Raw genomic sequence first — 11,885 nt, forward strand, 5'->3', positions numbered from 1 at the left:
AAGCGCGTTCAAGAAACACCGTTCAGTGGACCTGACCCACAGTAAATGAGATCCCAAACGCTTCCTGATCTGTGAGAATCCCAAGAGGATCCCAGGGCTAGGGTCCAAGCCAGTCTCGGAGGTCAAGTATGATCGTGAACCCTGGCTTTCCAGTGCCCCCACAAGCGAGCCAGCGCATGAAGCCTTGGGAAATCCTGCGAGTTCAAAGCAAGTAAGCCTCCAGGTGCAGCCTTGCACACGCCCGATTCCAGCCCCGGTTGGGAGGCGTACGAAGGAGTCCAGAGGCTCCAAAGTCAACGCTCAGCTGTGGTAATACTGCTAAACCGGCCCAATTCCTATAGCCCTGGGGCTCGCAACACCAGCCAAGTGGCCGGGAAGAGGGCTCCCAGCCCAGGCAGATATGGGGAAGACAACAAGAAGGAAACCCAGGAGTCCCTTCTCCTTGTATCTTGGGGCTGTTTTCCTTACGACAGAGTTGATCCTTTCCACTGTCTACTCTTCAAGGCAGCTGTGAGTTTCCAGACGGGGCTTCTGCTTCCAAATGGCACATTAGGCTACACTAATAGGGTGGTCTGGTTTCAGGGCTCTAGAACCTTCCCTCTGCTCTCCCAGATCCCACCCACTGTAAAGCCACGGAGCCTGGTAAGAGGGTTGTTTGTCCCTATGCTTTTGCCACCAGCCCTTGGGAACATGGGAATCCGTACCGGGGATCATGTTCAGAGACTGTCGAACTTCAGTCGGCGCTCTTTCTTATAGCCAATAACCGGTACAGGGGAACCGCGTGGTGCCCGCGCACACGTACTCGGCTTCCCATGTCCTCTGGCCACACCGCTTCGGCCAGCCAGTGCCACACACTGCCTTGGTTTGGGCACTGAACGCACCAGTGTCGTGGAAAACTAACAGAATGACGTGTGTTTGTTCAAAACTGAACACGGGCTCTAGTGAAAGCACACCCGCAGCCCTTGGGTAGGGTCCATTGCTTTTGTAAAAACTTGCTTTCTGAAAGCCGTGGCCTTCCTGAGGGGGTCCCTAAACGTCTCCACGCCACTGGGGTGGTTATAAAATGACCTCAAAGGTCCTTCAGGACCGCACTAACCGAACAACTCTCTTAGCCGGGATGCTCGTGGGTTGTATTTGGGGGAGAGGGTTAATTGGTTCCCCTTACTTCTCTCTGACCAGCTTTTTAGAGACTCTGGGGAGACGGGCGCTGCCGCTGTCATATCTTGTAATGATTCGGTTACTGTAAAGAATGCGAACCGATTTCTGGCACCGGCAGGAACGCGGACGAATTGTGCTGGAGGTAATTCTCAGAAACCTCGGTCCGCCCCTTTCTGGAGAGCGCCTCCGGCCGGTGTGCAAAACCGGCCAGTGGGGGCGTGACCTGGGGCCCATTCCCAATCCTTTAGCCTGACCCGCCTGTGACCCCTGCAGGCCGGACCGTGACATCTCAGTGAACTCTGCCGGGCCACCCCACCAAGTTCAGCCTGTGCCTGGTTACAAGATGAGCCAGGCTAGCACGCTGGAGATGGCCACAGAGGAAAACAATACTTAAAAACTAAATACGAAATCGAGCTGGCTATCAAGATCTGCAGGCCGCCTGGTAGGAAGACATTAAATGTCGGAGTGCAAAATCACTTAAAATCTTGAAGGGCAAGGGAGGTCAATAAATTACCAGCCCAATAAGAACTTGATCTAGGAACTTCACCAAAGTTTATTGGGTGGTAGTCGGTAGGAAACAAAATGTTGGCCAGTTTTCCTATTGCTAAGGGTTCAGAGATGTAGGGTTGGGTTTCTTGTGGTGGGTGTTTCTGCTGTTTTGTTTTTGCTAATGGGGATGCCTGGCAGAAGTCAGGTGGCCAGCATTCTCCTCAGCCCCCTCTAGCTTTCTCTCTGGTCTGGGTGTTCCAATACCTGCTGCTATTCCCAACGCTGGGTGGGAACCCAGGCCAAAGTGCCTGATCCCTGCCAATGTCACCTCAGACCGGTTTCCTTGCCCAACTGTTGGAATTCAGGTCGGAGTCACTCTGTGTAAAAGGGGTTTGTTGCTTTTTAACTTCTCTATGCTTTTCACCACTGGGCAGTTCTCGGTGGGTTTTGTATGTTTGTTTGATAGGTTGGTTTTTGGTTTTGTGTAGCTGCTTTATTCATCCTCTGCCTCTTTATGTGAGCGGCAGAAGTCCAAGGCGTTAAGAACTACATCTGCTCTTTTCCTACAAACTTGGAGTTACTAAACTGGGAGCTTACATTTTCCTTAATACCAACGGTATGGTGCAGCTATGGGAAATGAGAGGAAAACCAGAGCCTCTTCCATGTGCTTACAGTTGGCCCAGACCCCAAAGCAAGCGAACAAGTCTCTTTGAACCAGTTTGTCCTGGTTCTGAAAGGTGCTGCCCTAAGCCACACCCCCCACCCCAGCCAAATCAGAATCAACCTGAAAGGGAACCTTTTGACCTCATCTAGGTCCGGGCTTCTGGAATGCTCAAGGTTGCAGGTCTGCACTATGATGCCTTTGCTCCTTCTGGTGCCTGCGGAGCTCAGGCTGGCCTCTGACCAGCTATGGCTCTCTAGCTGTCCTGTGTGGGGATTATGGGGGTGTTAACCCCAACAGCTGCTAACCTCCAAGTACCTGCTATGTTCTTGCCTTCAAGCCCAGGGTCCACTTTATAAGTGGATTCAAGTATAAGGTCAGGAGGCCACCAATTTCCTCCTACAGGGTCAGCCTTAGGCCACTTACAACTTCCCTGGCTCACCGGATGTGTCCTCTTGCCCAGCAGTGTAGGACCGTGGATGGCAGGTTGAAGCAGGCTTCGGGGATGAAGGTAAATAGTGCTTTGGTTTCAGCAGTGGTGGAACCCTTTGGATTGGGAAAGCCAGACAGTCCCTTAGACTAGGGAAAGCAACAGGGCTGAGTTCCACAGGTGGTGAGGGCTCAGAGGTGGGGCAGGGGGATTGAACGGTAGAAGAGGGTGCAGCACAGCAGTGGCTCCTCGGGACAGCCATCGGTCCCTCAGTTGCAGTAATAGCGAGGGGAGTGAAGCAGAAGGACTCTGCAGTCAGGGCAGAGATGCTCCCAACTCAGCATCCAGGCCCGCGGTCCAGTGGGAAACACAGGACTGAGGCTGCCCAACTTCTCCGGGTCTAGGCTATAGTACGCCTTTCTCTGTATCCCATCCTCTCCACCCTTAGCCATCACACCAGGGGAATAGCCGCCCAAATGAGCCCCAACCTCCTTGCTCAACCCCTGGCAGGAAATGTTATCTCTTGGACTTCCTGCTTGGGTACAAATATCTCAAACTCTTGTTTATCTCAATTCTCCCTCGAAGGGGTTATGTCTCAACCTCACAGACTTACAGACATCTCCAGAGAACATAGTATCTCCTATATAAACGGGGATATTAAATAATTTCAGGAAGTAGGAATTTTTCTTTTCAAAAGTCTCTAGTCGAATCTGCTAGTGTTGAGCTAGCAGAAACTCTGGAGCCCTCTCGGTGTGTCTCTTGGGCAAACATCAGGTCGGTCTGGTAACCATCTTGTTATCTCTGCTAACTTTAAAATGTTGCAAATTCTCTTCTAGTTTGATAGGACCTAACTACCACCATCAGCCGTCGCCTCCGGGACGCCAAATCCAAACTCCCTGCGGACTTGCCACAGTAAGGTGAAGCCAGGTTTCATTTAGTGGGACTAGGTTCTCTCCGTTGCTGGCTGCTTTGAGATCTTGGAACTTGCCTACGGCGTGGGGCGCACCACCTACTCTCTCTAAGCTCGGCGCTTCTCCATTTGGGTGTCTGTGGTACTTCCAGACTAACAGAGTTGTCCTGTAAGCATTTGTTAAACCCGTGACTTGGTGAATATACGCGCGGTGAGAACCTAGGGCGCTGGCTGAATATTGGCGACGCTGCCGGTGCGCAGCAGCTACTGGGCAAGCCAAGGCTCGAGAAGCAGCAAGTCAGAGTGATAACCCATCCCCCGCACCCAAAGTCGGGAGAGTGTGGAAAAAGAGCAGCAGCCCGTCCACCGGGTGCACGATGGGTACCGTCTGCATTACGGGGAAGGCGGGTGTGGCCAGCTCCCAGCGCGCGGTGCGCACCAGCTCCACGGCGAGCAGTTGGAGCACCGCCTGCGCTAGCTCCTGACCCAGGCAGCTGCGCGCGCCGCCGCCGAACGGGATGTAATGAAAGCGGCCACCGGAGACTCGCGCGTCTTCACTCTCCACGCCAAAGCGCTCTGGATCGAAGCCCTCGGGTGGGCTGCGATATACTGCGGCTGTCTCATGCGTGTCTCGGATGCTATACATCACGCTCCAGCCCTTGGGGATCTGGTAACCCTGCAAAGTGATGGGGCCGTGTTGATCGCTATACATAAGGAAATGGCTGGAGCTTGCCCCGCCTCGCGCTCTTCTCCCCAGGAGCACCAAATAAATCTCTAGGGGGGTCTTTAATGAATTAATCCTGAAACCAGAAGACCTGCGTTGCAATCCCAGTGCCCTCACTGGTAAGCTGTAAGATCTTGGACTGCTTTCTCCCACTCCCATTTCTTAGTTGGGAAAAATAAGAATTAAAAAAAAAAAAAAGAAATGTCCACGTTGTTGAGGAAATTTTAAGAGGAGGTTGGCACGCATTAGTGCCCATGAGATCGAAAATTACTTATGAGTGTGTTGACTTTTTCTTCCTGTTTTCTTCTGACACAGGAGACTTACGTTGTAAGAATGTAGCTACCAGCTATCTGAGCTGAAACAGCCCAAATGACTGAGAATCGTCACATCTCTGGGACAGTTCAGTTATAAAAGTCTTTTTCGTATTTAACTAAAGACTTTCCCACCTTCTCGCTCACCTCTGGACTATTACACTACCTTATGGCTACCGCTTTCAGAGGATGCACACCCTCTTTGCCCACCCCCACCCTCAGCCCTTTTAACCGTCCTCCCCCTCCATCACCGCCTGCTGGGTATTGCAAACTCCGGGCCTCACTCTTGCTAGGAAGGAGCTCCTGCCATATGACCTACAGTCCTGTCAGCTGTGCTTGTCCGTGTGTCTTCAACTCCTGGCCTATAATGTCACCTGTCCCTCAAGAGATGGCAGTTTTCCAAAGCCCATGGAAGGTCATTACTATTCAAGTTATCCCTAGGGATGTTCTTTCCTCCCCCCACCCCTCTCCCAGTTCCCCTATACAGCAGAGGGTTGAGAATAGGGCCTCCCCTGTGCTCCATCTACTGCTCTGGAAGCTGCCTGGTCCTCCGTTTCTCTTCTGTCTTCCTGGGCACGTCAGCCCTGCAGCACCAAGTGTGAGCATCCGAGTCACTTCTCGGTAAACCTTAGACTGGGCAGTTCATCCCTTTGTCTGGTCTCATCTGATACTAGAGATCTCCCTGCCTCACTCCATGGTCTCGGTCCCCTCCCTTTCTGCATTTCTGCATGGAGCTCTCTGTGGGCAGAATCTCAGTCTCTGCAGTGACACAAACACACACACACACACACACACACACACACACCCACACACACACCCACAAACACACACCCGAATGTGCTTTGCTCAGGTTTCTGCAGCAAAGCCATCCAGGCAGAGGCCCTCAAGTTCTGCTGTGTGAATTCCCCAAACCTCAAAATTACCAATTCATCAAACACCCCCAACATCATATAGAGTATCAGAGCTGGGAAAAACCAAACCAACTTCCTTCCAGAAGGTACACTGAGACCCACAGTAAAGGGAGAACTGCCCGAGGTTATTCTGAGATGTAGTCGGACCTGGTTCTTAACCTTGTCCGACCCAACCAAGGACAGCCGGATGAAGAAACCATTAAGATTTTGTTCTTTGTATTAAGGCTGTTGCATGTCCCATGAATATACCCTAAGTTCGAGCCCTGGACAGGTGACACTGAGTGGCTATTTAGTCCAATGAAGGGCTCAGAGAAGTAGGCGCCGAGAAGTGCGGCTCAGAGAAAAATGTTTGCGCTCTAAAACTCAGTTCTAATTGAATTGACCTGGCTGCATCACTGACAAAAGCTGAAGTATATAAAACTCCTAACCTTACCAGCTCTTCAGGTACGTGGCTTTGCCTCTGTCTACTGGGGTCGGAGGAAGGAGAATCCGGGAGATAGAATAGGGCTCAGCCCATTTTACAGGAGAGAAAGCTGAGGCCCTGGAAAGAGATTTCTGCGCTAATTCCCCCTACCCTCCCATCCCAGCGCGGCTGCAAGCATCCGGAGGCCCGCGGTGCGGCGCACTTACGTCCAGCTCAAAGGTGCGCAGCGCAGTGCGATAGCCCCCGGACACTGGCGGTAGGAGGCGCAGCACCTCCTTCACTACGCAGTCGACGTAACGCAAACGGCCCAGCATAACCAGGCTGAGGTCGGGCTCACAGCCGCAGTCCGGTCGCGATCCCGAGGCCCTCGGAGTGCAGCTGCACGCGCGCCCCAGCCCCTGCGCTGACAGCTCCTGCTCGATTTTGGCGATGGCTGCTGGGTGCTGCAGAAGCAGGAGGATGAGGGACGTGCTGGCGCTGGCCGTGGTGAAAAAGGCCGCGAATAGGAGCTCCACAGCCAACTCCTGCAAGACAGCCAGGAGGCTCTGAACCCACCGCGAAGGTGTGACGCGTCCAAACGTTATCTCTTGCACTCAGACTAGTGCCTTGGTGTCCTGCCCCTCCCCCCACCCCCTATCCCGGGCGGCTATGCTCATGACTCTGAAACCGGTCAAAACTCAGGTCTTTCACTCGTGAAAGTCCGGTTGAGTGGAGAGGCCGAACCAGCATCTCTATACACCCGCTTTGGACAAGTTCTCAGAGATGATACAGGGATATTATTCTGTGTTTTATCCTGGGTGCTTTAAATTTATTAACTCGTTAGATTCTCACCTTCACCCTGTGGGGAGCAACTACTGCTCTTATTAAAAAGATTGGAAACTAAGGCTCTGGAAGGCTCTCGAAGTCCCTAGAACTAGTAATTCCAGCAGTGAGTATGGGGAGGAGGGGCGATCTCCTTCCCTCCAGCACCAGCCTTGCTCCAGTGGCAGCAGGCTCTTCCGCCTTCTTGTTTGCCCTTTCTGCCTTGCTTTGTGGATAGATATTCCGCAGGCCTCCTCACCTACGTAAGCCTGCCCTTCCAGTCCCTTCCTTCCCGGTAGCACCAGTGTTTATGCCTACAGGCTGTTTTCGGTGATGGCAGGGTGAATGTACACCACCCACCCTAGAGCTTGGAACAATGAAGCTATTCCACATCCTGGCACAGAATCTGGCACTGAGCAGGTACACAGTAATCTGTGTGGCCTGGATACTGACCTGGCTGGAGGTTAGCAGCTGCTTCTACCTTGGACAAAAGGAAATTGAGAATGGAGAGACCCCGGAGCCACACCTGACCAATGGGTTCCTCTACAGAGCCTTGATACTCCCTGGTTCTGTCAAAGGGCAAACTACCCGCTTTTTTTTTTTTTTTTTTTTTTTCTGTGCCGCCCAGCACTGTCTTGAATACTCGGGTCCCCAGGACTCAAAATCTATTGCTAATTCTCTACTGAATCCTTTGTTGCTTCTGAACTTCACACCCATCAAGAGGAGAGATTAATACCTCCATTCCTGGAGGAGAGACTAAAGCTGGGCTCCTACTTTGTAGTGGTTAGTGGAAGAAGATTGGAGGGAAACGGAAGTCGGAGAGCCCATGACAGGGACTCATGGGAGACAGCTGTCCTCACGTCTCTAAATGTCTCTGATCCTCATTCTGTCTTGACTTCCGAAGCAGGGCTCTCCGGCCCTCCACCACACATGCTCTACCTATGTGGGAAGGAATCCTAATTCTACAGGAGGCTTTACAGCAAGGGCAAAACGGGTGGGCAACAGGCGCTAAGGTGCCAGGTGCCAAGGTGGCTTATAAACAAGGGAGAGTTGATTTGGCACGGAAAAGATGCAGGTTTGAGGACGGGGAGTTTGGTCATGAACTTGAGAGTCCAGAGGGAGAAAGAGCGTGGTGAAGGATAGGTAGAGAGATGGTAGGAGGTTGGCAAAGGCCGCGCAGTGCAACATGGGAGGGGCCAAGAGGCGGGCTGTTTAGATCCAGAACCTGTAGGGCCAGACTCAGGATTTGATGCTCCTGGAAGTGCTGCAGTGCAAAGCCTCACAGTTGGCAGGTGTGGAGGAGCCATGACTGGGACCCTAAGCTATGTCTGTGCCTCAAAAGGATGTTAAACAGGATATGACTGGGAATGGATGGTGTGTGTGGTTTCTGAGGGAGTTCAGGGGAGGGAGGAATGGTCTCCCATCACCTACCTTCAGCTCTTGCACTGAGAGCTCATGGCCGAGCTCCCTAGCGCTGTTAATGATCAGATGCAGGGCATCACCTGACTCTGCTGTCTGCTCTCCCCGAAGCTTCTCAGCAATGGCCTCATCCAGGTGCTGATACAACTGGTCCCTGGCCCGGATGCCCTGATGTGCAGGGAGAGAGGGCAGTTGGGGTAGGAAGGCTGGAGAGGGGGCAGTTTGATGGGATGTAGGAGAGGCCAAGAGGCGAGCTGTCTAGATCCAGAACCTGTAGGGCCAGACTCAGGAATTGATGCTCCTGGAAGAAGTACTGCCTAGAGCCACCTAGAGCAGAGTTTCTCAACCTGTGGGTTGGGGCCCCTTTGAGGGAGTGGATGGTCTTTTCACAGGGTTCTCCCTAAGACCTTCTGAAAAAAAAAACAGGCATTAGCTTTACAATTCACAACAGTAGCAAGATCACAGCTACAGAGTAGACAACAAAAATGATCTTACAGTTGGCGGTCACTACACCATTAACTGCATTGAAGCATTAGGAAGAGTGGCCTGGATCCTAATATTACTCTTAGCTTAGCGTACCCCTAGCACATGGTAGGCATGGCTCAGTAAGTGGTCCTAAGTTTGTCTACAAACATCACTGCCATGATAATCATGACCAGCCCCCTCTGGCAAGGCAGCTGATGTCACCTAGAGAGCAGAACCTAGATCCCTGAGCAGCCAAGAACTTGTTCCCTTACACAGCTGCTGGTGTCCATACCTGACACAGAACCACCAAAGCCCAGCTAGCCGTTACCCCTCACAGAACCAGACTCAGATAAAGAATGCAGTAAGCATCCGTGCTAAGAAAAGGGGCACCCTGAAAACCCCCATCGAAGACACCACCGTATATTCTAAAGGTTAGCTCCGGTCAGGGGTTGGGCAAAGAGGGGCAGTCATGGCTCTCCAGAGTTCAGGAAGCAAGTCCAGCCAAAACATCCCTCTGGGAAAAGGACTGAAATAGAACGTTTGAGTTTTGTGGCCAAGAGGTATCTTGTTCAAATCTTGACTGTGTTCTTGCTTGTCGAAGGCGCGCCTGGCTTCAAGGAGGCCTGCTTGTCAATAAAATGAGAATAACATTTTGCAGTTCTAAGGACCAAACCAGAAAACGTATGCAAAGTGACCAGTGCACAATGAAGATTCTTTTTCAGATGTATTATTTTTATTCAAGCGACCTAACGCTCTAGGGCAAAGGGATAAAGAAGGCGGGACCCAGCTTGCTTTAGCTCTGGGGCCCCGCCCAGGACTCCAAAAAGGCCTGGCTTTTCTGATCCGGAAACCAGCGGGCCCAGGGCCGCGGGCTGAGAGCCGACACCCATCCCCTAGACTAGAGCCGGCGCCGGGCTTCGTCTGCCGCCCTCCGGCTCCCGCGCACTCTGCAGCGCCAACCTTCCAAGGGGTGTTGGAGAGGTTGCTACGAGGCACCACTTTGAGAAAAGACAAACCGCCTGCCTGGATGCCTGCCACTAAGACCCAAACTCCAGAAGGACACACTGGCGCAGAGTGAGTCAGGAGCATCCCATATAGGGTGTGTGGCCTGTCCTGAGTCACTCAGAGAGTCCGAAGCAAGGCAACTCCGGTCCCCACCACCTCCCCGCACACTGGGCCACGCCCTCTGTCCAGGGGACTCCTTGTGGTTTGGGGGACCCTTTGGAGCCTTGAGCTAAAGTCTGGGGCGGCATTACCTTGCGCAGGCCGCTGAATGGTACGTCCAAGGGCAGTGAGAAGAGGTTCTCCACCAGCTGCTCAAAGGTCTGGGCCAGCTCGGTGCATCGCGCTTCATCTAGCTGCAGACCCAGCAGGATGCGCGCGGCCATGCGGAAGGTGAGCGCTTTGGTCGCCTGGTAAACAGCCACTGGTCGTTGGGTGGCGCACCAGGAGCGCACCTCTCGCCGCAGCGCCCCCTGCAGCCGTGGCACGAATTGCTCCAGAGCGGGGCGGCTGAACACGCGCGCCAGGACCTGTAGGGAGCGCGCGCATCAGCGCAGGGAAGGCTGGCCTCTTGTGCCGTGCGACTCCGCAGCCCGAAGGCGAAGTCCAGTCCCCTCTTCCTCTTCTGAGCCGCACAGGCCTAAACTTGTTGGCTTGGTTTCTAACACTTTGATGTACAAAGTCCCTCCCATCAACTAGGCTCCAAAGGCTGCTAGCTGCTCCACCAAGTCTTCCCCGAACCCTCTTAAATCTGAATCTCAAAGGCTGCTGACAATTCACAGATCTGGAATAAAGGACTTATAGCCTTGCCTCGGCTTTACAATTCAAAACCCGGAAATGTAAGGAGACTTACTCCAAGACACCAGTTCGTTTGGCCAGGACCCTGGTCGCGTTCTCAGTATATGTGGAACACCAGGCCCTGGCCTGGCTCACTGCAGGGACCCAGGGTCCACGAATCTTTTACGCTCCTTTGGTTTTCTCCTCACCTTACGCCGCTGCCGATGGGGCTCACCAACCGCACCAAGAAGTGTGTGTGAACCTAGCAGAATGTGCGCGCTCTGCGGCCACTGGCTGCGCACAAGGCGGTGCTCACCCAGCAGGATGGTGCGCACGTTCTCTGCGCCGCTCACCCGGATCACTGGCCTGCCCAGAAGGTGCGTCTTAAACACTGTCCCGTAGCGCTCTCGGCGGGAACTGTGGAAACGAGAGCCCTGCAAACAAGGCGGGGCTTGAAGGTTCTCTGGGTCAGCAGAGCTAAAGATCTGTCCCAGACAACCCAGCTGCCTCTTCCCAACAACTCCCTTGTCCCAGGCCGTCACATTAGTCACAAAACAAGATCTCCAACGGGCCGCTCCGCTACTGCATGGGATGATAGAAGCCCACCCGTGAGGTGAGATACAGGCTGAGATTGGGAATCTGAGTGCCCAAGGGTGCATTGCTGAGGGTGCTTGGCTTTTCAACCTATCGGAAGAGTTTAAAATGAGCATAAAATTCGGCGACACGGGGCTTCTTAGAAGGAACCGAATAGCTAGGCAATGACAAGGGTTTGAGAAATCCCCAGCACCCTGGATAAGGAATCTTATGAGATGCGCTGAGAAGAACCAAGAACGCCCGATGGGAGATGCAGAAAAGGGGGCATTGTTGAATGATAAAACCACTCACCTGAACCAACCAGTGCAGCGTTTCACCAAAGAATGGCCAGCCCATGGAGCCCTTAGGTAGGGGCAAGGTCGAGGCCCAATCCCGGCTCAGAGTCCAGCGGAGGGTCCAGAGTTGTTGGGCCAGGCCAAGCAGCAGACCCGCACACAGGAGAGTGGTGCCGGCAGCCCCCAGCATGGACAAACAGCTTAGCCCCCAGGAAAACATGGCCAAACTGCAGGGGTGAGGGGTGGACTAGGCCACTGGGAAGGCAGGGGTCTCAAGAACTGTGCGGAGCTCACCTGCCCAGTCCAGAAAAGGCTAAGGGTTATGGGGCCAAGCCAGAGATTAATAAAGTCAAAGCTTCCGGTCTTAAGACTGTCAGTGGAGGGCAGTACTAACCCTGGGTGATCAGAGAATTTGCTTTGATGCCGAAGACCCAGGGCATTTCCCGATCTCAGTTAAAAAGCGCCAGCCCATCCAAGGTGGGCATTTTGCCTCTGGAATGCTCCCAACTTCTGGGCTCAGCGCTCCTAGTACAG

The 11,885-nt window shown here is 53.3% G+C and overlaps 1 protein-coding gene across 1 annotated transcript; it reads right to left on the reverse strand.

Moving 5' to 3' along the window:
- Positions 1-3,946: 3,946 nt before the first annotated feature.
- Positions 3,947-11,571, reverse strand: CYP26C1 (cytochrome P450 family 26 subfamily C member 1; the record flags this gene model as incomplete). Its single annotated transcript, XM_080912106.1, has 6 exons — positions 3,947-4,324; positions 6,225-6,542; positions 8,251-8,406; positions 9,960-10,235; positions 10,692-10,916; positions 11,368-11,571. The coding sequence occupies 6 exons, from the start codon at positions 11,569-11,571 to the stop codon at positions 3,947-3,949; spliced, it is 1,557 nt and encodes a 518-aa protein (XP_080768232.1).
- Between the last annotated feature and the right edge of the window lie 314 nt (positions 11,572-11,885).

The sequence above is a fragment of the Micromys minutus genome (assembly GCF_963924665.1).
Source record: "Micromys minutus genome assembly, chromosome: 2".
Lineage (NCBI taxonomy): Eukaryota > Metazoa > Chordata > Mammalia > Rodentia > Muridae > Micromys > Micromys minutus.